Source organism: Alligator mississippiensis, chromosome 1 (genome assembly GCF_030867095.1).
Source record: "Alligator mississippiensis isolate rAllMis1 chromosome 1, rAllMis1, whole genome shotgun sequence".
NCBI lineage: Eukaryota > Metazoa > Chordata > Crocodylia > Alligatoridae > Alligator > Alligator mississippiensis.
The window spans coordinates 125775744-125802153 of record NC_081824.1 but is presented as its reverse complement, the minus strand read 5'-3'; the positions used below and the strand labels follow the sequence as shown (position 1 = coordinate 125802153).

General features: G+C 41.2%; 1 protein-coding gene across 4 annotated transcripts in view; it reads left to right on the top strand.

The window, feature by feature from the left end:
* The window catches only part of SHPRH (SNF2 histone linker PHD RING helicase), a 119032-nt gene that overhangs the window by 37071 nt on the left and 55551 nt on the right, over positions 1 to 26410 (top strand). For all 4 annotated transcript variants that reach the window (XM_059713794.1, XM_019488366.2, XM_059713796.1 and 1 more), the window contains 9 exons: positions 1334 to 1590; positions 2062 to 2757; positions 6271 to 6522; positions 9068 to 9146; positions 11085 to 11248; positions 11342 to 11598; positions 16060 to 16181; positions 20191 to 20279; positions 23330 to 23422. In XM_059713794.1, the coding sequence (XP_059569777.1) occupies positions 1334 to 1590; positions 2062 to 2757; positions 6271 to 6522; positions 9068 to 9146; positions 11085 to 11248; positions 11342 to 11598; positions 16060 to 16181; positions 20191 to 20279; positions 23330 to 23422 (2009 nt within the window). The remainder of the gene's footprint in view (positions 1 to 1333; positions 1591 to 2061; positions 2758 to 6270; positions 6523 to 9067; positions 9147 to 11084; positions 11249 to 11341; positions 11599 to 16059; positions 16182 to 20190; positions 20280 to 23329; positions 23423 to 26410) is intronic.

Sequence of the window (26410 nt, the reverse complement as noted above, 5' to 3'; positions counted from 1 at the left end):
TTAGGGCTGGAAGGGACCTTGAAGATCATCAAGTCCAAACCCTTTCCCAGGGGCAGGAAGTCAGCTGGGGTCAGGACAAGCTATCCCCTTTCTGCACAACAGTGCAGACCACCGTGGATCAACTGTGTTCAAAATAGTTTGAGACATGAAGAATGCACAGGACACACTGACATCTGAAGGACTGTGATGCACTGCATCACCTTCACATTGTATGACTGCCACTGGGACAGAGGATATTATAAGGTTGGAGTAGTGATTACAGAATGGACAAATGGGCAGTATCCATTTGTCTGTGCACCTGAACCAGGATTTGAGTACTAGGGAATTTTGCATTTCAGTTGTTTCAGGTATGTCTCTGCAGGTTCACAGAAAAAGTGGCAGAGGCTTACACATGGTAAGTTATGTCCAATAGGGCTGTGCAAAGCTTCGGTCACTGATTCAATCTGGAGGAGATTCGGCCCAATTTGGGGGCCGAATCTCTGAATCCAGATCAAAATGGGAGACCCATTAAAAGGTCTGGATCGAATCTGAAGCCTCCAGATCAATTTGAAAAAGATTTGGAGAGATTCGGAGATTTAGATTGGCTGGGGAGAGGCAGGCACATCCGGGCGGCTGCAGGTTCTCCTGCGGCTCCTCCAGCTGTGCCTGTCTGGGCAACTGTGATCCCAGGGCTCAGGAATGAATGAAATCCCCAAGCCCTGGGGATTGCAGCTGCCATGATTCCTAGGGTTCAGGGGCATGTGAAACCCCTGGACCCTGGGGATTGTGGCTGCCTCTATCCGTATGGCTCCAGGATGCAGGAAACCCCTTGGGCCAAAAGATCTCTGCAGGGGCAATTCCATCCCAACCTCTGGGGCCAGAGGATTGCTGCAGGGGCACCCTCATGGCTGGGAGCACCTCAACTGGGGTGCATGGGACTCCCAGCTAGGAGAGCTTGCTTCTTGCTGCTGCACGGGGAGCCCAGAATCAGACTTCCCCTGCACTGGCAATAAGGTATGATGGGATCTAATGCATGATTGTGTGAAGCATGCATTAGATCCCATCATGCCTTTACGTGCACGTGTAGAGGGGGCCTAAAGATGATTCTTATGTTTCTGTTATGTGTACTCTTGGTTAGTATTGAATGTCTTGACTGAAAAGTAATGGCCCACGAGACAAGCCTGAGCAGAACAGTTGCTGTCACTGCTAACTATAATGCCAGACCTTAGTTTCTTTTGCAGCTTTGTAATCCACTTGCAGATAATACTGTGTTTTAAAATCTCTTATTTAAATGTTTTCTTCTATGTAACTTTTCACTGTATTTGAACTGGGGTTTTTTGTTTTTTGCATGTAGGTTTACGAGTGATGATATTAACAGCTGTGAAAGAAATGAATGTGAAGAAGGGAGCTTCCATCATTGCAATATTTAAGTATATTAGTGCCATATACAAGTATGACATACAGAGAAATCGAAGGCTTCTTAAAAGGACTTTGGAGAAACTAATTGCAGACCAAGTAGTAGAACAGGTCAAAGGCCATGGATTGGCTGGATCTTTTAAGTTAGGGAAGAATTACAAGGAACAGAAAAGGCGAGAAAAAAACAAAGAGCAGGTAAACTGAGTTTAAATAGCTATTAAGGCAGATGTTGCATAGAGATGTTTTGCTTTGCTACTTGTATGCTGTCACAATAGTGATACAATTCGAAGAGTTGTCTGTGAGTGCTAGACTCAAGGTATTTAGTTTATTTTTAGGGGGAAAAAATTGAAGCATTTACTGTGAAAATAGAAATTAAAAGTTACTGTATATGGACATCCCAAATGGATAAGAAGTGAATGGAACTAATGTAGGTCAAGTATGGAGACTAAAGACTTCGACTGGTAAAAAAGGCAAACATTGCTGGAAGGGTTGGCAGTTGCCTTATTCTTACAATCAAGAAGTTCTGTGGGAAACACTGAAAACGAAACTTTACGAATCAGAAAATATATGAAACGTTTATAATTTAGTCTGGTGTAGTTACGCTTCTTCACAAAAGAGCAAAAAAAAAAAAATATCTGACAGTGAATTATTTTTTAATTTTTATAGGTAACAAAGAGTTCTGAAAGGATTCAGAAGAAATGTTTGCCTGATGCTAAAACTCAAACCAAAGATTTGGCAAGTAGGAAAGCAGCCACTGAAAATGTCCTTAAATCACCACAGTTTGGCAACATCACTCCAGAGGAGCATGACTATTGTACAACTACCAGAAATAATAGAAAGTCTGAGACGGGTCATAAAACCTGCATCAAAGAACAAAATTCTCCAAAAGTTATAGACCTAGAGTCTGACTTGCAAAGAAACCTCCTTGTGTCCAGTGACACCACCAATTCTACTTTTATTAGTATGCCTAAAAAATCAGACGATGATGAAGTCCAGCAAGACTTCTCGGAGGGCCAGTGCTCAGGCTCCCAAGGCCAAGTCAGCAGTGCTGTACAGCATGCCAGTTCTGTATATCCATTCAATACTTCTGACTACCGTTTTGAATGCATTTGTGGTGAACTTGGGTTGGTTGATTATAAAGCCCGCGTGCAGTGCCTGAAGTGCCACCTGTGGCAACATGCTGAGTGTGTAAACTACAAAGAAGAAAACTTGAAGGTCAAGCCTTTTTACTGTCCTCATTGCTTAGTAGCAATGAAACCAGTTTCCACAGGAGCAACTCTGATAATCTCTCCAAGTTCTATCTGTCATCAGTGGGTGGATGAGATCAACAGGCATGTGAGATCATCTTCCCTTCGAGTCCTGGTAGGGTGACTTTGTATCTGGAAAATTATACTATGGTTTAGGGCTGTCTTCTCCCTCACCCCTTCTCTGTTGTCTGAGTGCCTCCCCAGGAGTTTTGTGCCCTGACCCCTTCTGGGGTAGCATCCCCATAATTAGACTGGGTCTTGGGCTACAGCAGTCTGTGGTTTAACTGTGCTTACCTGGCTTGATCAGTTACCTGCAAATCTTCGTTTTCATCGGCTTGTGATCTTTATGCCTATTCCATTTATTGTTTGGAACAGTAGAAACAAAGCAGAACATGAAAGAGAGCTACGTGCCTATCTCTCACGTAAACAGCATTACTGCCATGAAGTGAAGGAGAGCCTGTTTTAGACCCCCCAGCAAATTCTGTTTCTGTGCCTGCCTGGTTGCCCTCTATGAACAGCTCCCTCAGCTGCTTCCCATTTCTCTCTAGAGAGTGACCTCTTCATTTGTGTGGTGTACTTCTGATTTCCAGCAGTGAAGGAAAGAGTCTTTTAACTTGGGTGGTACCTGAAAGCAGCAACTTCTCAATTAATAGCTCAGGTCTTGCCTCTCATACACTTGCCGGGAGGTACCTTATCTGGAAATCTTTTATGTTACTTTTTTTATTTGGTTCCTAGCAGATGTACCAGTAAACTCTACCATCATGTGCATACAAACGAGCATTCCAATAACATAATAACTAGCACATCTAAATTAATTATTAACTATATTTAACAAATCAATTACAGACTCTCAATCCTGCAAAGTCAAAAGATATTCACATGTAAAGATTACCATTGAAATCAAAAGAACTGTCCATGTATTAAACTAAGTCTTTACAGGACTAAAAGCTTATTTTTGCAACAGCTTTCATGAAAATTATCCCAAGTGGCTCTGTACAGTAGGCATTATCGTAAGCGGCTCAAGTTGCATTTCCAGTAGTTAAGGTTAGGGAGTGTTTTCAATGTTAAGTTTATGTTTTCAGTTGCTTAAAACTTTTCTAACATTAAACTCTCCATGCTGTTATCTACGCCAAACGGAATTTCTGCAGGGTTTTTTGGTTGTTTGTTTTGAAATTACAGCTAAAACAGTTCACTCGCTTCTGAAAACAAGGCTAGGAAAAATATTTTTCCATATTTAAAAAAAAAAGTAAAGAAGATACTCTTGCATCTAATTTACTAAGGAGTTCTGCCACCCTTATCTCCACTTGCCATATTTTGAAGCATGGACTTTTGTCAGGAGGGTTAACTACACAGCATACTTGCTGTTTTGTGAGAGCTCATGCAAATGTAGCTTCTGTAAACCTCTGAAAACTTTTCTCACAAGATTAGTGGATGTTTTTAGTTTGGCAGCTAACTTTACCAAACACTAGCTGCAATGAGCATGCTCTAGCTCAGGGGTGGATAAAATGCAGCCCGGGGGCTGAATGCAGCCCACCAGGCCATTCTATCTGGCCTGCGATGCCCCTAAAAATTTTAGAAAATTAATATTTATCTGCCCTGGGCTGCTTGTCATGCGGCCCTCGATGGCTTGCCAAAACTCATTAAGCGACCCTCTGCCCAAAATAATTGCCTGCCTCTGCTCTAGCTTCTCATAGTTCCTATGGGCCAACTGAATTGCATATATCCGGTAACCACAGCTAATAATTGTTGGTCCTGGGACTGCAAAGGCTCAGCAAAACTTAACTGCAATTATTTCTTCAGGTTGAACAAGATTTGTTTTTGCTCCAGACAGGAACCCAGGGAGGAGGAAATTGGAGGGGGGATATTACATGCTCATGGATTTTTAAGACTGTCATAATTTGTACACGGGAAACAAATTAAGGTTTCATTAACTTGTTCCCCTTTTTGAGTGATTTGTAATCACTCAACTAGTTATGAGTTTTTAATCTTTGATGCCTGTTTTTGCAAAATAAAGGTTTTTGGAATATAGCATAGTATACCCTACAAGCAACAAAGGTTAAAAAAATGTGTGTATAGAGTTGTATACAGCTACTTTACATAAAGTTGCCAATAAAGCATTATAGAATGAAAAAACAACAGGGGCAAGGGAAGGGACAAAGCTTGTTTTAAGATGAGGTTTGAAAATGAGTTAATTTCTTTAGGTAGAGAAGTGGGGAAAGTATTAAGTAGGATTTCTTGAACATAGTTATAATCGGAGTTAAAGCACAGAGGTGGTTATAGGAGGGATGTTGGTGCCTACATATATGGGTGGGAATAATGACAGCAGATTTTCAGAAAATGGTTAAGTAAATGGTGAATTTGCAGTTTTGAATAGGATCCTAATAGGAATAATGAATAAGTGGAATATGCTTGGTGATATGATGGAGAAAGAAAATGTAATAGGTGCACATCTTTAGCAGAAATTGCTAATTGCTCTAATATTAGGCATCTAAAAATCTTTGTGGACAACTAGATATTTGTGCATTTTTACACTCATAATATTTGTTAAATTCTACACTTACACCATCTGAAACATAAGTGTTACTATCTTAAGGTACTCAAAGTATACATAAAAAAAAGATTAAGGTTTACAATTTTTACTGCATTTTGCTTCAGATGTAAAATTTTAGCATATACAAGTATATCAATTACACAGTTTTATTTAACATATGCATTTACTATAAGCTTTTGTATGTTTCCAAAGGGATTGCATTAAAAAATGTTGAGGTAAAAGAGGGACAGATTGCATATAAATGACAAAGCTGTTTTTGTTGCAAGACTTCTGGCATTTCTGATAGAAAGCCATTACAGAAAATGTACGTACTGTTGATGTGCAAGCCGCCATTTTTCATATCTGTTTCTCCTTTTTCATTGATTCTACTCAAAGATCTTGTTTGAGATTAGAAATAACAGTGTAGCCCATACCTTGATTCTGTAAATGAGGAGCGTCAAACTCTGTTATCTGCAAGAATTGTGAAGGGCCAGACTATGGATAGGCCAGATAAGTCCAATATGTGGGGCAGTCTCAGCACTTGCACCATGTGCATCACTCATTGTAGACCAGCACCGGTTTGCAATGCATTGGCCCTACATTGCATACAGCATATTCAAGGCTGATCCAATTTGCACCACATGCAATGTGAGGGTCCACTCTGAGACCCTGTGACAGGCATCACCGAGACCAGTCAGTAGACTTTCATGGGCCAGATCTTTGACATGCCTACCTTAAATTGATTGTATGCTGCTATCTTTACCTACTCTTCCATGATATTCTTAAGTGGCAGAAACAAACCAAAAAGCATAACACATCTGCTGGAAGGGAGGCAAGGAGTACATATTTTAAGTGGCTTTTTTCTTGATGTGGTTGCATATACAACTGTAATCTGAATTAGTGAAACCTGTCTTTTTTTTCCTCTAGGAAGAAATACTTAGAAACATTGTTGCCTTCACATTTTATATAAGTAAATAAAATATGTTTGAGTACGGATTTTACAAACTGACATTACTTAATGTGGGAAACTTTTCTTTTTTCAGATGTGCATGTCTCTTCATTCTTTGTTCTTTTGCTTGTATGTATACATTCATGTAGGTATATCAAGGTGTGAAGAAACACGGATTCTTGCAGCCTCATATGTTGGCAGAACAGGAAATAGTCATCACCACATATGATGTCCTACGCACTGAACTTAACTATGTGGACATCCCTCACAGCAACAGTGAAGATGGACGCCGTTTCAGGAACCAGAAGCGGTATATGGCCATCCCAAGCCCCTTAGTAGCGGTGGAGTGGTGGAGGATATGCCTAGATGAAGCACAGATGGTTGAATGCACTACAGCAAAGGTAAGGGAATCTCCAGGGCATGTCTGTATTGAACTTGAGAAAATTTGATAAGCTTATTTTAATTTAGACAAAAAGTACCGTAGAGCTGCTATTGTTGCTATAGTCTTAACGTGTATTGCACATAAATAATTTGTCCTTGTAGTTTGTTCTTCAGAAGTGATGGATAGTTTACTTTCCCTTAGAGATATTTACTATTAAATTTTTCCCTGTCAGAATTTGGGCAGACTGTGAAGTATATCTGGCTCAAAATGTGTTTAACATAATCTATACTGACAGCTTAAAGAACTGGGTCATCATGTCAGATACGGTGTTTGACAGTTTCAGGCAAGGCCACTACCCTGTTCTGTGACATGGTTCAGAGGCATAAATATTTCCTTTGGATGAAGAAGTTAAAATAGCAGTATACAACAGGCTGACTTTTTTTTCTCAATAGTTTGCAGAGGGAGATTGTTTTAATTTTTTTTTTCACCTTGTAGCTGAAGATAAGGAGAAAATGCTATTTAAGTAACAGTTTTACTGTTTTTATGCATGTGTGCACTGTCACTCTGCCTTCTTTTGTCTCAAGTGCTTTATGCAGTTTGAATTAGATCTGCGATCATAGATCCTACCAGTTCTCAGGTGATAGTTTCATTTTTAAAAGATTAACCAGTCTGATGGAAGGGGTGTTTATGTGTCTGTATTGGCCTTATTAGTCTTCCATTGTGCAGGGTTATTGGCACTTTTTCAAAATGTGGACCATGTTTTATTAGAGTGTCTCCTTCCTGTTTCCATTCATGGTTTTTTAATGTCGGTGTGGCAAATATAGGAATTGCTTTTTAGGTCCAAGAAATACCCAGTGTAATTCTAGCAGTCTGTTTATTGGTAGTTAGCAGATGGAAACAAAGAGAGCCAGGATCATATTTCCTAGGTAGGTAGCTGTCAGATGTATTGCTCTTCATGAATCAGTTCTTTCCATTTACAAGTAGGGAAGTGCTGCAGTTCTTGCCCACACAGCAACGTGTTTCTCAGACCAAAATTTGTAAATGTTTATTGTGTTAAAGATAGTATTTCTCTTAATTAGCAGAAAGGTCAAAGGTCTGCCCAAGCCTAGTTGGCCCTGGTGTGGGCACACCAGGCAGTGATGTTGCTAGGACTTTTTGTTTCCCCAGCCCAAATGACCCAAGTATATGTTTACCTATTCACAAGTCTAAAGCAGGGCTTAAATCAGGGGTGGGTAAAATGTTGCTCGTGGGCTGAATCCGGTCCACCAAGGGATTCTACCTGGTCTGTGGCTGCTCCTCTGAAGAAGTGTATCCAGCCTGCAGCTACTCAGGTTTTGGTGCATCTCGCCTTTCTCCTTTTCCCATGCCTTAGCCAGATGCAGCAGCAACAGCAGCTTCAGCTCCAGTGACCAGGCAACCTCTCCCCTCCCCAGCCTGGCTCACTTGCCAGCCCCCAGTGTACACTCCAAGGCAGGGGTCACTGAGTTTCTGGCCAGGCTTCTGCCTTGCAATGCTTTCTGTGTGCCACTTCGACCCTGCAGCTATTTGCAGACCAGATAGCCCAGCACCCAATGAGAGTCAAAGCTCAGGTACGATTCTGCCCTCTGGTGGGGAAGAGGGCCAGGATCTGCAAGTAACCCAGGCCTTGCTGAGCCAGGCCAGGGCCGGATAGGAGCACAGGTGCTGCTAACATGCCATGCTGTATTCCCACCCATTGCTTTGAGCTGCACCATGTGAGCACAAATGGAGCGTCTGGCATGGCTCCTGCATGATCCCAAGTCCCAGGCATGTAGCTGGGTTGGGCAGGAGCCACACCAGCCACCTCCAGCTGTGCCCACATGGCCCAAAGTCGCGCACAGGAACATAGCACTGCACTGGCCTGGCCGCATGCCAGGGACTCGGAGCAGGCGACGGGGTGCAGGGAGAAGTGGGGAACACAGTCCAACACTGACTTGGCCAGGCCTAGATAACCCCTGGCTCCCAAACCCCTTCTCCTTTCTCTCTACACCCTTCCCCCTGCCCTGAGGCCCTGGCACAAGGCCAGGCTGGTGCCGTGCTGTGTTCTTGCACACTGCTTTAGGCTACATGGGTGCAGCTGGAGTGGATTGGCATGGCTCCTGCCAGCCTGACCATGTGCCAAGGACTCAGGGTGGGGGAAGGGGTGCAGGGAGAGCTGAGGGGAGCTCATGTATGTTTGTGTGTATGCACACACGTGTGTTTGTGCATGCACATGTTAAAATGGCTCTCCAGCCCAGTAGTTGCTCACCCCTGGCTTAAACTTGGATCCTAGCCTTCTTTGTTTCCAGCTGTTGACTCTCAGTAATTCCTGAGCCATAGCAAGACACCTTCACCCTCCTTCATTAGCCCAGGCACAAAACCTTCTTGTCCACCTTTTTTCAAACGATTAAAATGTTCTGTTGTTGAAACTCTCTATAGGCACCTGGTTAAGAAGGGCTTTATAAAGCTGAAACATATGGGCATTGTTCTTCAAAACAAATGATCTCTTTTTCTGGCCCTCTGGTTTTCTCATGTTTTTTAATTGTTTTCCTGTCTCCTTTTATTAGGCTGCTGAAATGGCACTTCGCTTGAGTGGAATCAACCGCTGGTGTGTCAGCGGCACTCCTGTGCAACGAGGATTAGAAGGTGAACTTCACATAGCAGTGTAATACGTGTAGCTTTTTTTTGTTGCTAAAATGTGTAGTGATTTGAAGGAGTTGCAGTTTCTCCTGCTTTACAATTTGTAGGGAAGAAAATGTTTACACTTTATCCAGATATTCACCTGAAAGAATGAGAGGTGGTTCTAACAGAAATTTCTGTTGTTAGTCGTAATTTACAAGTTGCTGTATGCTGCTTTCAGATTTATACCTGATAAATTTAATTGTTTTATAAAGTATTTTGGCCCCAACATTACTTAACCTATAATTTAAAAAAAAAACCCAAAACACCCTGATATCTACTGGTCTAAACTGTGTCTTTAAACAGTATTGGTAGAGCTCACCTAATAGTACCATTTATGCCCAAGCTGTGGATTAGATATAATACAAAATGCAAGTACTCAACCCTGATCTTTTGCCGTAGAAGGCATTGGACCTCCTGAAAGTGAAAGTCTCAAACCTGAAACCTGTAAATAAAGCCCAGTTGCCTGTTACTAAGATTAGAATTGAGATGTAGATATAAATTTTGGTACGTGAAATGATTTTATGACTTGAACTTTTATGCTTCCCCTCACAGGCTGGAACTCAGGCAGCCATACGAATTAATGCATGCACAGGTTTGCACCTCAGGTTCCCACCAAGAGTGAACGAAAAAGGATCTGAGACCTTTCCTTGCAGAGTGTGGCAATCTGCCACCGTTAGAGAAACCTTTCAGATCTCAAATGTGGCCATGGGAACTACTCTTCACCTTACCAAGCCTTTTTTGGTTTTGCCTCACATGGACCAATAACATCCTAGGCAGAAATATAAGGATCATCCTTCACTTTTATATAACTCCATTGTTAGCACTCCTTTAATGAGTATTTTGCCAAAATAAGATTCCAAATTAAGACTGTAGAAGTGGTAAAATCAGTCTTATTGCCACTGTCCCTGCAAACTGGACCCTTTTATCTTTTTTCAACAATTCACAGAGTGGATAGTTTCTCTAGGCAGCCTTCAAGCAGGCAAAGAGGAAGAAGCAATTCCATTTGCCATAATACTGATGGGCACAGCAGTATGTGTTGCCAGGCAAGGACACCGACGCAATTTTTTGGGTCTTAAACTCGTATATTTTCCTGTGTACATTTGCGAACTAGGCCTCAAATTCTGAAAAATGTCAGTATTGGGGATTAATCCATGATGCACTGTGACTGGGTTTAGTAATATATTGATCAACCATAAGAATGTATAATTAAAGAAATTTTGAAATAAATCTGCAGAAGGAGGTGACTATATTTATTGCCAGCAAACATGATCGATTGGGTCAATTATTTTCTCAACAAGAGAGAGAAAACATAGAACTCTAAACATCCTTAACATACTACCATACTTGCCTGTATTTTCTTTCCAGGACCCAGTTAACCAAAGCACTTAGGAGCATCTTTAATTCCCACAGCCTTCTGCTGGGTTTAAATGCATGCTTATATATTTAAGCAAAGTACTGAAAAGGGATAAACTGCTAAACTGGGTTCTCGAAGAGAAAACTAAATTTGCCAATTCTGGTAGAGTACTTATTGTTGAAAGTCTTTTAATGCCTTTGTCTGAATATTAAAATGTTTTCACAAGAGTGAAACTTACCTGAATTCAGTTAGGTTTGGGGTAATGATCATCTGGAGTCAAAACAGTGATGGAGAGCAGCATTTGTGATTTTAATGATATTCTTGGACAAATTCAAAATCTTTATGGAGAGAATTGGAGGATATTTTATGTCCCTACAAAACAGGTGGGAACCTAGGACTTAATTTCTTAACACCTCTAAAGAATGATGAACTGAATTTACCCTTATGGTATAAGAATTTAGGTATTTCATATCTAGTGATAATACTCTTGAATTTATAATTTTAGCAGTGAAGACATTCTCATTCCAATATTTTTTTTCTTTTGTCAGATCTATATGGGTTAGTTCTTTTTCTTGGAGTTGATCCTTACTGGGTCAAACATTGGTGGGATCAGCTTTTGTATCGACCTTACTGTAGGAAAAATCCTCAGCCTCTCTACAGCCTCGTTGCCAAGATAATGTGGAGGTCAGCAAAGAAGGACGTGATTGACCAAGTAAACAATACTATCTTTGAAAAATATTGTTTGTAAACAGTGCTTTCTCCAGGAACATTATTTGCATATTACTGTATTTATGTATTTTTTCAGATTCAAATACCCCCTCAGACAGAGAATGTTCACTGGCTTCACTTTTCTCCTGTGGAGAGACACTTCTATCATCGCCAGCATGAGGTGTGCTGCCAGGATGCGTTAGTAAAACTCCGCAAAATTTCTGATTGGACTCTTAAGCTTAGCAGTTTGGATAGAAGGACGGTCACTTCCATTTTGTACCCTTTGTTGCGGCTGAGACAGGCTTGCTGTCATCCACAGGCTGTCCGTGGGGAATTCTTGCCATTACAGAAAAGGTGAATTTTTATCCCTAGTTCATTTGGTCATTGGGGGTTTGTTCCCATGTCCATTGAAGTCAAAGGCAAAACTCTGACTCTAATGGTGCAGGATCAATAGTGAATACTGTTTAAACAGGAAAAGGATTATATCTGTCTATTGAGTTACCTGATGCCAAGCTACATCAAACTGTATTAGAAGCTCAGCAGGATCAACAGGGTTGTTTATTTGTAACAATTCTTGGGTGCAATACTGGGGCAGAATAGTAGCAGAGATGCCAAATTTGCCATGAGAAACTAAACTGAGATTTTTCCATGTTTTAATTTCAGTGATATTTTTTTTTTACCTGTCTTAAGTGTTTACAGTTAAAACATGGACATGTAGTACAGAAAGGGTGGCCAATCTGTGGTACATAGATTGCCTCTCTGTGTGGCATTCAGTAGATAAAGAAAGGAATAGAGAACACAGTGGCAGATTGGGCAGCAAACAGAAAGCAGAGCAGCAGATCAGGCAGGAGATTGGAGTGGCATGCCTGGCAAAAAGGTTGGCCCCCACTGTAGTAGAGCATGAGAACTGAAACTTGAGAAATGAAACTTAACTAGGAAGGAGTCTAGCCTAGGAGTATCGTCTAACTCCCAAGATTTATTTTCTGAAAGAACAATGGACGAAGTGTCTGAATAACACACAAAAGGTTTTTTTAAAACACACCACTTTGAATCTGGTGGTAATAAACTTACTTCAAATAGGATTAGCTGTTCAAAAAGCTGTTTGCCTGCTTTCATGTACACATGCTTCTCAATATCTTGCCATGTGCCCCACTAAGCCATTGTTGCAAACCTCTCTTTAGCCAAAAAGGGTTGATAATACTCCCCACAGAGCAAGTAAGTGCTCCTGCTTCAGTTAGAGGCAATTACTAGAGAGCAAGTGTGTAGGTACATACTTACATATAGGAGACTGGACAGTTGCCTCTCCGGGGTCACTTGACCCCAGTTGTCTTTCTACCTACAGTGGGGCTGGACCTGAAGATCTGAGAGTTCCCTTCCAGCCCCTAACAATCTATGAATCTGAATACTTCCATTGGAACAAATGAGCACTGTCTGCTACATTTTTTTTAACCCTTGGTGCTATAGGCAGCAAAAAATTGAAAGTAGACCTTGCTGTGAATGTACTTCTGCATTTTCATTGTACTGCTTTCTGTTCTCTCCACCTCTCTGATATGTCTGTTACTTTCTGTGTCCTCCTCTCATGCAGAGTACCTTCAGTGTTAAATTCTGCCAGTGCAACTGGAAACAATGCCAGTGTCTACTTGAACAGCTGCAGCAGTAGGCAATCTCTTGTATTTTCTTGCCTTTCATACTCTTTAAAGTGTGGAAGTAGTGAGTTGGAAGATAGGGAAAATTCCCACCAGCCTGTACCATGCTGATCTTTGAATGCTGCCCAGTGTTCCAGTGGGGTACAAGTTTAACATACAAACTGTGCTCTTAGGTGTACTTGGACTGCCTGAGCACAGACATTGAATTTCATTGGGACATTGATGGGTGACAGCAGCATAGCAACTGCAGTGGAAGACCACTGAAAGACCAATTCCCTCTAAAAACATTGTGTTTAAGGAAAAGCTGTTTCAAGTTGCTGTTTATATATTTTCTTGTGAGCCAGTCCTGTCTGCAAAGATGGACCATTCCCAGAATAGATAGAAGACTTGGCTCCTGGCCTCGTTTATGTACATGTAAATAGATAAAGAATTTTGTGCCAAAAAACTGATGAATAGGAGAATTGGACTGAAGCAAGGAAACTACATTTTAGTATATTCTGGGGTAGATGGAATTAATTTTCTTTATCGGGGAAAGGTAGCAGGAAGGCTGTCTGTTTTGTAAATATGTAGCCCTTTCTACAAGAAAACTATTAGGTTTTTCTAAAATTTAAAATCAGGAATTGCTCTTGAAGTTAATTAGTACTAGTAGCAAATGGATGTTTGTGTGGCTTGCTTTTAAACAAGTTCTTTGTAATTCTTGATTTTGAAAATAAAAACTTCATAGAACTTGGAAAAGCAAGGTGCAGCAGGCTGTATTCATATTTGCTATAGTACAGCTGAGAAACTTTTTAGCTCTGTATGATTTTAGTTTTAAGCTGATAGCATGCCTGCCTCCTCCACTGGAATGAAACTTTATCTGACAGGAGCAAATGCAAAGGAACTTCAGTTGGTATTGCAGCAGAGAGGAAAAGATGGGGATCCAGTGAAAGGTACTCCTCCCTCCAACACACCCTGAATCTAGACTGGGCAATAATGCTACCTCTTCCCCTCCACTGTATTCGCATGCATGCACACACGCACAGTTTCCTTCCATGGTACAGGGACCCAGTGAAGCACATACACTTCTCCAAAATGTGTGGCAATGGGTAACAACAATTTCAAGTAGGACCCAGCCCCGTGGGCTAGGGAAACAGTCTGGTAAGGAAGCTACCTTGGCTTGGACTGTTGAGCACTGATGGCATCAGATTGCTTTGTATAGTTTTCATTTGGGTTACGTTCACCTCATGCAGACTGTTGCCTATGTCAATCCTTTTTCCTGCCTGGACTTTTCATCTCAGTTTCACTTCAAGAATTTATGCTCTCTTTCTTTCCTGACTTCTTCTTACCTTCCCTGCATTTCACTCTCTTTGGAGCTAATTGCCTGCTAACTGCATCCCATCCAAATTTCCATCTCTTTTATCTCTACCTGTGTTAGAAAAGATGCTTTAAAAAGTCTCTGAGGCGTGGACTGGTGCCTGTTACTCATCTGTTCTGTGCTTAGTACAGTGGCAGTACTGGTCTTGTTAGCTCCAAAGTCAAGGTACTTTTACGATAGCACCTTCTTTCTGGCCCACGAGAGACTGGTAGAGGTCTGTCATGCTCCTGAAATAATTGGTCTTTGAGAGAAAATGTTTTTATAAATAGTTATGTGTAGGTTCTTTCTCTATAGGAATGGCTATTGCAATATAGGGGCTTGGAAACTATTGTTCTGTATGTAGGGCAGAGTGAAATTCATGATATTGGAATCCTCGGACAGGTCTACGGTTCACAAAGAGCTGAGGTATTTACTTTTCACTTTCCTGACACAGGCCCTTGATGTATAGATCAAGGAAAAGCTGTTTTACACAAAATACTTACTGCGCAGCAAATTTGTACATTTGTATGACATTAGTTGTGGATAATGTGATCTGACCAAATTGATTTCCTTCTATGATAAAGTGACAGGATCATTGGATGAGGGGGGACTAGTGGACATGGTATATCTTGGCTTTAGCAACACTCTTGACATGGTCTCTCATAACATTCTTATTAGCTAGCTAAGGAAATACAGACTAAAGTACTGTAAAATGGATACATAACTACTTGGATCATCCTGCTCAGTGAGTAGTTCTCAATGGCTCAATGTCTAGTTGGAAGGAGGCATTGAGTGGGGTTCCCTAGGGGTCTGTCCCAGGTCTGATATTGTTTAATATCTTCATTAATTATTTGGATGATGGCATCAAGTGCACACTTCACAAATGTGTGGCTGACACCAAGTTGGGTGGAGTTGCAGACACTCCAGAGGTCATGGCTGGGATTCAAAATGACCTGGATCAGAGAAATGATCTGCAGTCAGTTAGATGAGATTCAACAAAGATAAGTACAAAGCCCTGCATTTAGGACGGAATAACTGCATGCAGAAATACAGACTGGGAAATCATTGGCTAGGCTGCAGTACTTCAGAGAAGGACCTGGGAGTTACAGTGAACCATAAGCTAAATATGAGCCAACAGTGTGCTCGTGTTGCAAAAAAGGCCAACAACACACTGGGTTGTATTAACAGGAGTATCGCTTGCAGATCAAGGGATGTGATTCTTTTGCTCTATTCAGCACTAGTGAGGCCTCGCCTGGAATACTGTGTCCAGTTTTGAGCCCCACATTTCAAAAAGGACGTGGACAGTTTGAAAACAGTCCAGTGCAGGGCAACAAAAACAATTGGGCCTGGGAGACGAGACTTATGAGCAAAAGCCAAAAGAACTAAAGGTTACTGAGTAAACAAGAGAAGACTGAGGAGTCATTTCAAATCCCTGAAGGGTGATTATAAGTTAGATGAAGATGAGCTTTTCTCTGTCACTGTGGGGGACAGGACTACAAGCAATGGCCTCAAGCTGCAGCAGGAGAAATTTAGGTTAGAGATTAGGAGGACATTTCTGAGTATGAGAGTGGTCAGGCATTGGGACAGGTTACCTAGAGAAGTTGTGGAATCTGCATCCTTGGAAGCTTACAAAAACAAGTTAGACAGACACTTGGATTGAATCGGTTAGTGAGGGATGAACCTTCCTTGAGCAACGGGCTGGACTAGATGACCTTGTGACGTCCCTTCTAGCTCTACTTTTCTATGATTCCTACAGTCTTTCATGTAGACTGTAGGGCACTGCTTGCAGAGTATTGTGTTTTATTTTGAGTTTGATCCATCCAATTCTTATTTCAGCACTATGACCATGGAGGAACTACTAACATCGCTGCAGAAGAAATGTCGAACAGAGTGCGAGGAAGCGCATCGACAACTAGTGTGTGCCCTTAATGGCTTAGCTGGTATCCATATCATTAAAGGTAAAAGCAGATTGCTAGAGTGTATTACCTGACACCTTCTAATGGGCTAGGTAAGAATTTAGCTAACCTTTAGGAAAAATGGTCAGTTCACTGATTCAAGGGAGAAATGTAAAACAAACTCATAAAATTTGAGCAGCACACAGGCAGCATCTGAAGCACCAACACATTCCTCCTGACTGATAGGAAAGGAAGAGATGCAGTTCTTTGAGGCTATTCATTGTCTTATTTGACAGCATTCTTTTGACAGTTTAGATTCATCCAGAGAGGGTAAAAGGAATACAAAAAGAATCTAATTCTGCTATTATATTAGTGAAATTCAGGTGTAACACCATTAAAGATAGTCGAGTTGCACATCTGGAAAATTGATGAGAATGAGGTGAATTAGACTCACTTTTTCTTCACCTTTGTTAAGCTTGTGATACTGGATTTTTTATCAAAGGTTTTCTGTGGATAGTAGAACTTCAAAGCTGTCACTGGCAAGGAGCGAAATAGTTTAGAAAGTATGTATGGTGCTTAACTTATCAGGAACATTTTTCATTTGCTTTTTACTTCTAGTCTCTTTTTTGCTTATCTGAAGATAATGTAAATCTTTGGCCTATCCTTTGAATGTAGCTCTGTTATTGTGTCTTGTTTCATACTTTCTATGAAATGTGTTTTTGAAGCATATATTAGTTTTAAAGACACCATGTAAAACTCAAAGGTAAGGTGAAATTGTGTTTTGCTTTGAATATTGTATAAATTATGGAAACTTCCCTAATATTTCTGAGAGATGCTAGACGAGTGATTCTCAGCTAGGGTGCCACAAGATCCTTTGAGGGATGGCACAGGAAAAATGAGGAGATAAGAGAGGTAGGAGGAGATAAGGGCATGGTCAGGTGTTCCCTGCGTGGCAGTTCCCCTCCTTCTGCTGCCTAGCCCTCTGCAAAGAGGTAAGCACAGTAATAAATTAGCTTTTAAACGGGGTGCTGTTCAATTCACAAAAGATATGGAGGGCCTGCTTTGAGGCTAACGAGGGATGCCTTGAGTCTGAAAAAGTTGAGAACCACTGTGCTAGTGGTGTCAGATAGCAAGACCTAAAGTTGAAGGTACAAAAGGTGGCAGTGATGACCCCATTTTACCCACAAATCTAAAGCAGTTGCTGTCTATATAGAAGATGGTAAGAAATACAAGAAGTCATTATGTTACTTCAGCAATTGCTGTTTAGTTGAAGAAGTATTAGCATATAAATGGCAATTGTGTTAATGGCAGTTAGTTTCCAGTTGAGACGGTGCAGCGTTTTTTTGTAAATTCTCAAGAAATTAAAAAAAATAAGATAAAATAATACAGGATAAGGAAAAACTAGGAGAAATAAGATTATGAAAACACATGGAGGAGAAATAAGATTGTGAAAACACATGGAGTTTGTTAAATGGAAATGCCTTCCCATTTGCATCTGTTGATTAGGTGTCATCCCACCAACTCTGAAATGTTTAATGTAATAATTAATAGTTTCTTGCAGGTCAAATAATATAAATAATTTTTAGTTAAGTAGCGGAATGAAACAGTCTTGTCAGCTTATGTTCAGTCATTTCAAAGAAAAGTTTAACAGGATGAGCTGCCTTCCCTGTAACTTGGCCAATAGGAAGAGTGGGTTCATCACAATCCTTCTCATCTTCATTGAATAGATTTGAAATGAGTAGTTTGCAGTGGCTTCTGGTCCTGACCAGAAAAGGAAACAGGCACTTCATATACAGTAAACAAATTGCAATAATGAATTATCTCATTTTTTTAAGAAAAAATCTGAAGAACAAACATTAATTATTTCCCTAGGCCAGGTATATTGTTCTATACCCTTCACAAGCACTTTTTAAATACTGCTAGCAACTCAGAATTAATATAAAATATCAAAACCTCTGGTTCAAATAGCACTTTTCTAGGTATTTGAAAATGAAAAAGAGATTTCATTTTCATCTGTCAAAGCCTCCATTATTTATGTCACCTGGGCCACCACTCTTGCTGAGTTTTTCCAGGCTGTTCATTTAGTTTTTTGTTAGATACATCTTCCATTTGTTCTTGGGGGCCATGAAAACATGAATAAATTTTGCAGTTTATTTCTGTATTGAAGTGCATGTGGTCGTGTAACCATAGTTTGTCTCTGAAAATTGATCATGAAAGTGGCACCTTACATTAACAAGTCTGATTCTTGTGCCTGTGCAGTCATATCTGGTTATCCAAATTCACCTTTTTTTAAATGTTTTGCTGTTGGTTTCTTTTTTGGCAATCCCTCACAGTGGGGTATGATCATCTTCCATTATTGTCTTATCTTTGTGTCCCAAAATGGCTGATGAGGCCTATCTGGGATCGAGAGACTTGACTGCAACTCAGATATGTGTTTTTGGGTGGGTTGGGTGGTGCTGAATTCTTGATATGGTCTGTGACACCCCGTTTCTGCTAGTCCTGCTTTTCTTTCTCCTGTTTTTGTCGTCAGGTTTCAAAGTACTGAGTTAAGTTTACCCTCCCACTAAACTGAACTGTGAGATAAGATGTACTATTAAGGGAGATTTTTCGTTACACTGGTGCAATATGTTGTTTAAGATTCAGGGCCTTGTTATACCTTATGCTGTAAGCTGCACAAATGTTAATCGGCTTAGTGTTGTTCATCTTAGTGGAGCAGTTGCACCTTAAGGCAGAAAACCATCTCTGCCTGTTCTTCACCTGCGGGCAGCTGGAGCATGGCGGAGCTCAGTGATTGCAGGATGGCAGCCTGAGGCTGGTCCCCACTGACCCCATGCTGTGCCGGGCTATAAAGGGTCTGGCCACTGGTTGGCTGGCTGTGTCACTCGGCCACTTCCCAAGCCCTGTGGGGTGGGAAATCCCTGTACCACGTGTCCCTCTGCCCCATCTTGTTCATGTTCCCAGGTAGTTGGGCCTGAGCAGAGTGAGCAAGCTCCAGGACTGTGGCACTGGCTATGCCCAGTGGGAACAGCAAGCTGGTCCTGCCCCTAGCTCCTAATCCTGGTCTGGGAACATGCCAGGGTCAGTGGGAACTGGCCTTGGGCTGCCGCACTATAGCTGCCAAACTCAGCCCTGCTTCAGCTACTTGGCCCCGCCATGTCATGTGTCTGGGTCCTGGGGTCGTAGGCACTAGTAAGGGGCACACTGCAGTGGGGTGGAGTGCAAGTTCAACCACAGGTCAGCAGGGGGTGAATATCAGCCTGCTGCTCCCTGCAGGTACCGTGGCCTGAGTCTGTCCTGGGCATTTGGAGCAGTGAGCCGGTCTGAGAGGCACCGTGGCTGCTGGGTGGTCCAGGGCTGTGGTGCTGGCTCCGCCCCTGCTGCTCTCTGGTATCCATGTTGCCCTGACTCTGGAGGGGCCACTGCATCCTGGGATACTGGAAGACTTCAACTTGGGTGGCATAGCTGCACACTGTAATGGAACAGGAGCAAATTTAGGTGGGCTAGAGATAATCTAGCCCTGGTGTGGTATAACTTTAAGCCAAATAACAAGTGTTTGAAGCCACTTAAAGGTGTTAATGTATAGCCAGTCCAGGGGTTAAGAGCTCCAGAAGCTGCCTAAAGTTACCCTGTAACAAGCCCCTCAGTTTGTCTTAATGGAAAATTTGAACTTCATGGACACATGTAAATGCAAACACAATGACCTGCAAAATCCTGCTTGACCTTGAGTCTTCAAATAGGAGAGTTGCAAAAAAACCCATGCTTAACTTGAAATCAGACTGTTTGCCCTGGAAGGCACAAACATGGTACTTTGATATCAGTCTTACAAACTTATTTTCCACATTGAACTTTCATATAGGGCAGTGTCAGCTTGGGCCTAGTGAGGCCTGCAGGTATAAATGATACTTTATCTGATGTGCTTTAATAGATTTTTTTTTTTTTAAATAAAAATAATTTAAAAAGCACATGAAAAGAGTCTTCTGAAAATATCCTACACAAATTTCAGGTGATAGCCACTCCTGTCTATTTGGAAACAAAAATCCTGTGCTGGATATAAATACCTTTAATTCTTTAGGTGAATATGCATTGGCTGCAGAGCTGTACAGAGAGGTGTTGCGTTCTTCTGAAGAGCACAAAGAAAAGCTCAAAACAGATTCCTTACAAGTAAGTATACGTTCAGATTGAAAGGCATTTTTAAAGTAAATATTCCAGCTTTTTCTTCTTGCACATCTTGGGTTCCAGCAAAATTTTGATGCAACTATTTTTTACAGTTGATTTACAAAGTGATACTGGTAGTGTGTTCTTTATGATCTATGAGAACTGTCCACCTAAATATCTTCATAAAATCGGCCCCAAAGGGTTTGTAATGTTAATAATGCTCTAAAGTGTAACGTGAGAGCTCCACCTGCTGTTATGCTCTAAAATTTAACAAGCTTATCCTCAATTTTTCATATGACTGTTGCCTTCCTGATGCTGGCTTGTAGGCAGAAGTAAATAGAAGGAAGCCATGATGGCTTCTGGATTAATGTAAGTACAACCAAATGTAGGGAAATCAGATTTTTGTTCTGGCAAGAAATGTTATTTCTAAAAGAACAGGAAAGAAGAAAATACTTTTAGGATACTATGCATGTATATCTATATAAAGAACATGTACTCCTAATGACGTTTTAAAAGACATGTTTGACAAGGGTAATTTAGATCTACTTTTTGTGTTAGAACTATGACATGTTTGCATATCTTGTAGTGGCCAGTGTAATCGGCTGGTTTACTAATTGTTTTCTTAGTGCTTGTGGCCACCAAAAGAATTGAAGTACTGTTTTAGATCAGGGTTGCTCAACCTCTGCCCTGTACAGCTGGAGTGAACAGCCAGACACTGTATCAATGCAGGTGAATCCTCCTGCTGCTCTTCTTCTCCTTTCTCTGGTAGCTAAATTGAGTGACAGTGGAAAGGCAGGTATGAACAGCAGCACTGCTCACCTGCACTGACATGCCAATAAGAACTGAACTTATACGCAGCTCTGGGATGCAGGAGCTGAGCATTGCTGCCATTCACCTCCTCTTCCCTCCCCATCCCGTTGAATCCAGTAGCAGGGGGGGGAAATAAGGGGAAGCAGCAGTGGTGGTGTTTAGCTCCTGCAGTTCAGAGCCATGTGAAAGCTCTGATCTTACTAGCATGTCAGTGTGGGCACTGGCTGTAATCACAGCTTTCATTACGATATGGAGCCCAGGAGCTGAGCATCACCACTTCTTTTCATTCTTTTTTTCCCCTGCAGCTAAATTTAGTGGGGAAAAAGGGGAGGGGGAGGCAAACAGCAGCAATGGCTCAGCTTCTGCACTTTAGAGCCATGTGGAAACTTTGCACCTGGAAGGGGAAAGGCTGTAGAGACCCTGGCAGGCACCACACAGTTACAGCACCTGAAAAAAGAAACAATGTTATTTCAGAGAAAGCCCCACTGCTCTGGGACAGAGCATGGTCTTACACCCACTGTGATAGAAATTTGGCATTGGAAAGCTCAGGGAGGCAAGGTTCAGTGATGCCAGCTAGGCAATCTCAAGCTGTCCTCTTTTCCCACAGGCTTGAGATCCTACCATCTTCCACCAACACTAAGAATCTGGAAGCCAAACAGCTCCTTATAAGTTAATACAAGCTGATGGCTCATCAACCTCAATCCCTGCTGCTGAATAGGGCACTGAGCTGGGCACCTCGCCACTTGACCTCAGTCCAGCCCAGTGTGGACAGTTTCAATGCCTCCTCTGTCATGCACAACAGGCCCTTAGCAAATTTAATTATTTTTATAAAATAATACTACAGAATCTTGAACTTTTTAGTTTGTATTAATAAGACTGAGATAACTAAAAATGTATCTTTTCTTTTCTAATATAGTTTAAATACTTCCTATTAGGATATGCCAAATTATAGAACTGTGTTGTTCTTTGCAGCTCTTGGCCTATTTCTGCTTTTAAGATTTGTTTCACACTTGTTTAAAAAAAAAAAAAAAAAGGTTGAACACCAGTATTTTAGATCAGGGGAGCTCAACCCTTGGTCTGCGGGCCAGATTCATCCCTCAGCAGTATGTCATACGGCCGGTGGGATGCCCCTCAAGTGGGTAGGGTCTCAGTGGCTGTCATGGACCTGCATGCTAAATCAAGCATGCAGGGCAGGGTAGGGCCTTGATCCTGGCATGCGGAGTCTGATCTGGCCTGTGGGGCCAAAAGGTTGAAAACCGTTGTTTTAGATCATTGTACTGCATTTGCATTATTCTCATGCAGGACCTTGCACATAGGTAGTAGTGCTTCTCCTACAGCTATGTTTGTAGTGTCCAATAATATCTTTGGTTTATTCATTCAAGAAGGCTTTATTTTTCATATTAATTGTATCTGTATTATTGTATCATATGACAGCCATTAATATAACAATAACTATGCCAGTTAAGGTATATTTGCGAATTTAAGAACATGGCAAAAGCTCTTAGGCATTGCCTTGAATTCAAACTGTTGGCTTTTGTAAAGTTTGTCTATTTAAAGTAAATCTAAACAATTCTTTCCACATTCCTTTTGACAACCATTCTAAACAAATATGCATTAAGGTAAATGACTTGCTTCTGATAGGAAGTAATGACGCACAAAATCAAAGGGAAGAGAATTTTTCATTGATTTGTTGTGAAACCTTGAAGAGGTCGGTTTTGTTTTGTGTATTTGATTTGTATTACACATACAGTTTGGACACGTGCATTTGGAATCCTTTTAAAGAAATCATTTTAAAAGGGAAGCTCCTGATCCGGAGTGTGCCTAAGCAATTTTGTTCCGATAATTTAAGTGCGTGGGAGCAAGGAGCAATACAAATGTAGGAAAACAGCTCCAATTTGAACTCTTGATGAAGCAGTGTGAAAGTTGGAGCTAGCTAGGCTTTCTATATATGTATTGTTTCTAGGTGGCACACACAATTGTTAGAATATAACAGCTCCTCCAGAGCTGTGAGTGAGAACTCCCCAGCCCTTTTTAAAATGGTTTTAAATGTGCATTTATCCATATCCAGACATGATGATGCTCACCCACATTCCTAAAATGATTCCAGATTTACAGAGGAGAATCCTAGCTTTACAGGATTTTGTATGATTCTTTTTTTGGTTAACAAAACACCTATAGAATTTCACTGCTGTCATAATGATACAGTACATTGTTGTGTGATTATTGTTGACTTCGTATGTGTATAGAGACTACACTCAACACACAACCTTATGGAACTGCTGGTCGCGAAACATCCAGGGATACCACCAACCTTGCGAGATAGCAGGCTTGAAGAAGAGGTGATTACTGTTCATTTTTTATGCAAATACATTTTTGAGAACAATGTGGGGGTTGTTTGTACTTTTGAAAGAATGTAACCATCTTTGACTTACAATGCCATTTCAAAAAATGAAATAAAATAGGTGACAGGTTAACAGACCTGTTTTTCATTAATCTGAATATGGATCTCATTTGACTGATCACATTTTTTTCCCATGGTATGAGCCTGTTTACAGGAAATTTCCAAAGCTGCTGATCACCAAGGCTTCTGTTTTGCAAATCTCTGTGCAGGAGTAGTTTCATAGGCACTTAAGACATTTCTGAGTGTAAAATTAAGTACATTTATAAGTCCTTTCAAATTTGGGGTCAGATAGTACAATATGCAAATAAATAAAAACTGAGAAAAGGAAAAACAGCAGGTGTGAAGCCAGTTAACATGTTTTAATTTACATGACTTCTGCTTGAAGTATCTGTCACAGCAACATATTTTTAAAAAGGGACTTGCTGTCTAACTTGCTACGAAATCTTGGTTGGGTGTATTTGCTTTGACAGTGAAATCCTAGAATACGCTATTCCATGACAGCACATGTAACACAAGATTTACTGCAATATACAGTATCTCAGAGTGCCAGTCTGTGGATATGCCACATGAATAAGTTACCATGAAGGAAGGTAGGGTGTAAACTTGGTGTATTAGCTATTCCATAGTCCCTGCCCATGTACACACTTTGAGCCTGTGGTAAATTAAGGTTCCTTGAGGTGGCTTGCCTCTCTTTCATTGAGGCAGGAGTCACTTTACATTCGCCATGGCACACTGTCAATTATGTGAGAGTAGTTACAGTGCTGTAAATTCATACTCAGATTTATCTTAGTCTAAGGGTACTCCAAGGTAGCTACAGTAGAAAGAAATGGTAAAAGGATGTGTCGAACATTATAGGGCCTCATGGGCAAAATTTTAGAAAGTACCTGTATTTGAAGTTTGCAAAGTAGCTTCTCTTGGGTCAGCATAATTCACTGTCCAGCTATCTCCCTCTTCTTAATGTTGAGCTCATAAGCACATTTTTTTCTCTTTGCTGTTTCCTGCGACTTCTTTCTTCTTTTCTTTTTGTCTAGTATTGGATTTGTATGAGATGCCGTATAGCCAAGAAAGGAACAAAGCACCAAGGATTAGTCTTTTTAAGCCATGTCCTCAGGCCTTGTTCTAAAACCTATAAACAGTAATAAGACAAGAGCAGATCAATTGGAAAACACCAGGCCATTAATTCCCAAGTGTTTCCTGCTTTTGGCAGAGTGGAAAGAGCCACCCCTTTAGGATTTGTCTGTGCAGGGAAGTTAGTCTGTGATAAACTAGGGTTTGGATTTTTCAGCGCACAAACTACTACTGTGTTAGTAATGAGAGCACTAAGCTTCTCTATGTTGTGTTAGCTTTCTGTACTTTGCAGTAGCTCTCAAACACAGAGCTCGTTCAAGGCATGGTAAGCTATCTTGCACTTACTGTATACTAAAAGCAGTCATATCAGGGGTGTGTGCAAAGTAGCTAGTGTACCTGTCAGTTCATATTCTAGTTTACTGTGCACTAACCCATATGTAGACAGGTCCTTAGTTCACCTTTGATCGAGATTTCTCTTCCTTTTATACTGTCCTGACAGAATAAGTAGCAGGCTGGGGGACCCGTTAAGTCTTAACAGGCTTCAGTGCATTCTAACACTATTTTGGCCACAGTTGGCCACAAATAGTGCTAGAATATTCAGTAATAAGTGTTTATGCATTGTTCTTCTGTATCTCTATCACTGCACTGTTAGTTGGCTTTAATGCAGCAAGTTATAGAAGTGATGGGGGTTTGAAATTCGTGTATGCATTATTTCAAGATGGAGAGGCTATACTCTAAAAGATATATATGCTAACATGCTTTGATCACAAAGTGGAATGGTTTTTCTCCTTGCAAAGACAGCTGTGCTTTAAAACACTTTATATATGATGCTTTCTAAAACACTTAAGTAAAAAATGTCCTGAGTTCACTATAGAATCATAGAAAATTGGGTTTGGAAGGACCTCCAGAGGTCATCTACTCCAACCCACTGGTCAAAACAGGACCAACCCCAGCTATATCATTCCAGTCAAGGATTTGTCCTGCCAGGTCTTAAAAACCTCCGAGGATGGAGATTCCATGATCTCTCTGGGTAACCTGTTCCAATGCTTTACTCCCCTCCTAGTTAGAGAGGTTTTTCTAATATCTAACTTAAACTTCCCTTGCTGCAACTTGAGACCATTGCTCTTTGTTGTGCCATTTTCCACCACTGAGAGCAGTCTAGCTCCATCCTCTTTGTAAACACCCTTCAGGTAGTTGAAGGCTGCTATTAAATCCCCCATCAGTCTTCTCTTCTCTAGACTAAATAAACCCAGTTCCTCTCCTCATAAGTCATGTGCCCCAGCCCTCTAACAGTTTTTGTTGCTCTATGCTTGAGACTCCAATTTGTCTTCATCCTTTCTGTAATGGGGTGGCGGTGGCGGTGCAAAACTGGACACAATACTCCAGATGTGGCCTCACTAGTGCTGAATAGAGGTAAAGAATCACTTCCCTTGACCTACTGACAACCCTTCTACTAATGAAGCCCAGTATGCTGCTAGCCTTCTTTGCAACAAGGGCACGCTGTTACTCATATTCAGCTTGTCTACTGTAACCCCCAGATCCTTTTCTGAAGAGCTGCTGCTGTGCCAGTCAGTCCCGAGCCTGAGCTAAAAGAGCAGGTCTTCTGTTGCTGGTCAGTGGATTAATGAGGTGGCGATTAAGTGTTGGAGAGTGGGGCAAGTAGAAGTCCAATTGTCCTCACATACACTAGCATCCCTTCCTCTGTTGACTTCATTGGATTCACTCTTGCTTTTACACTGGTATATGAGAGCAAACTCACTTTTGTTGTATAGCTCTTCAAACTAGGATGGGTTTAGAATAGGGGCAAACTGAGGCACTCTGTGTTACAATACAAGGGAGTCATGGGGAAAGGGACTTG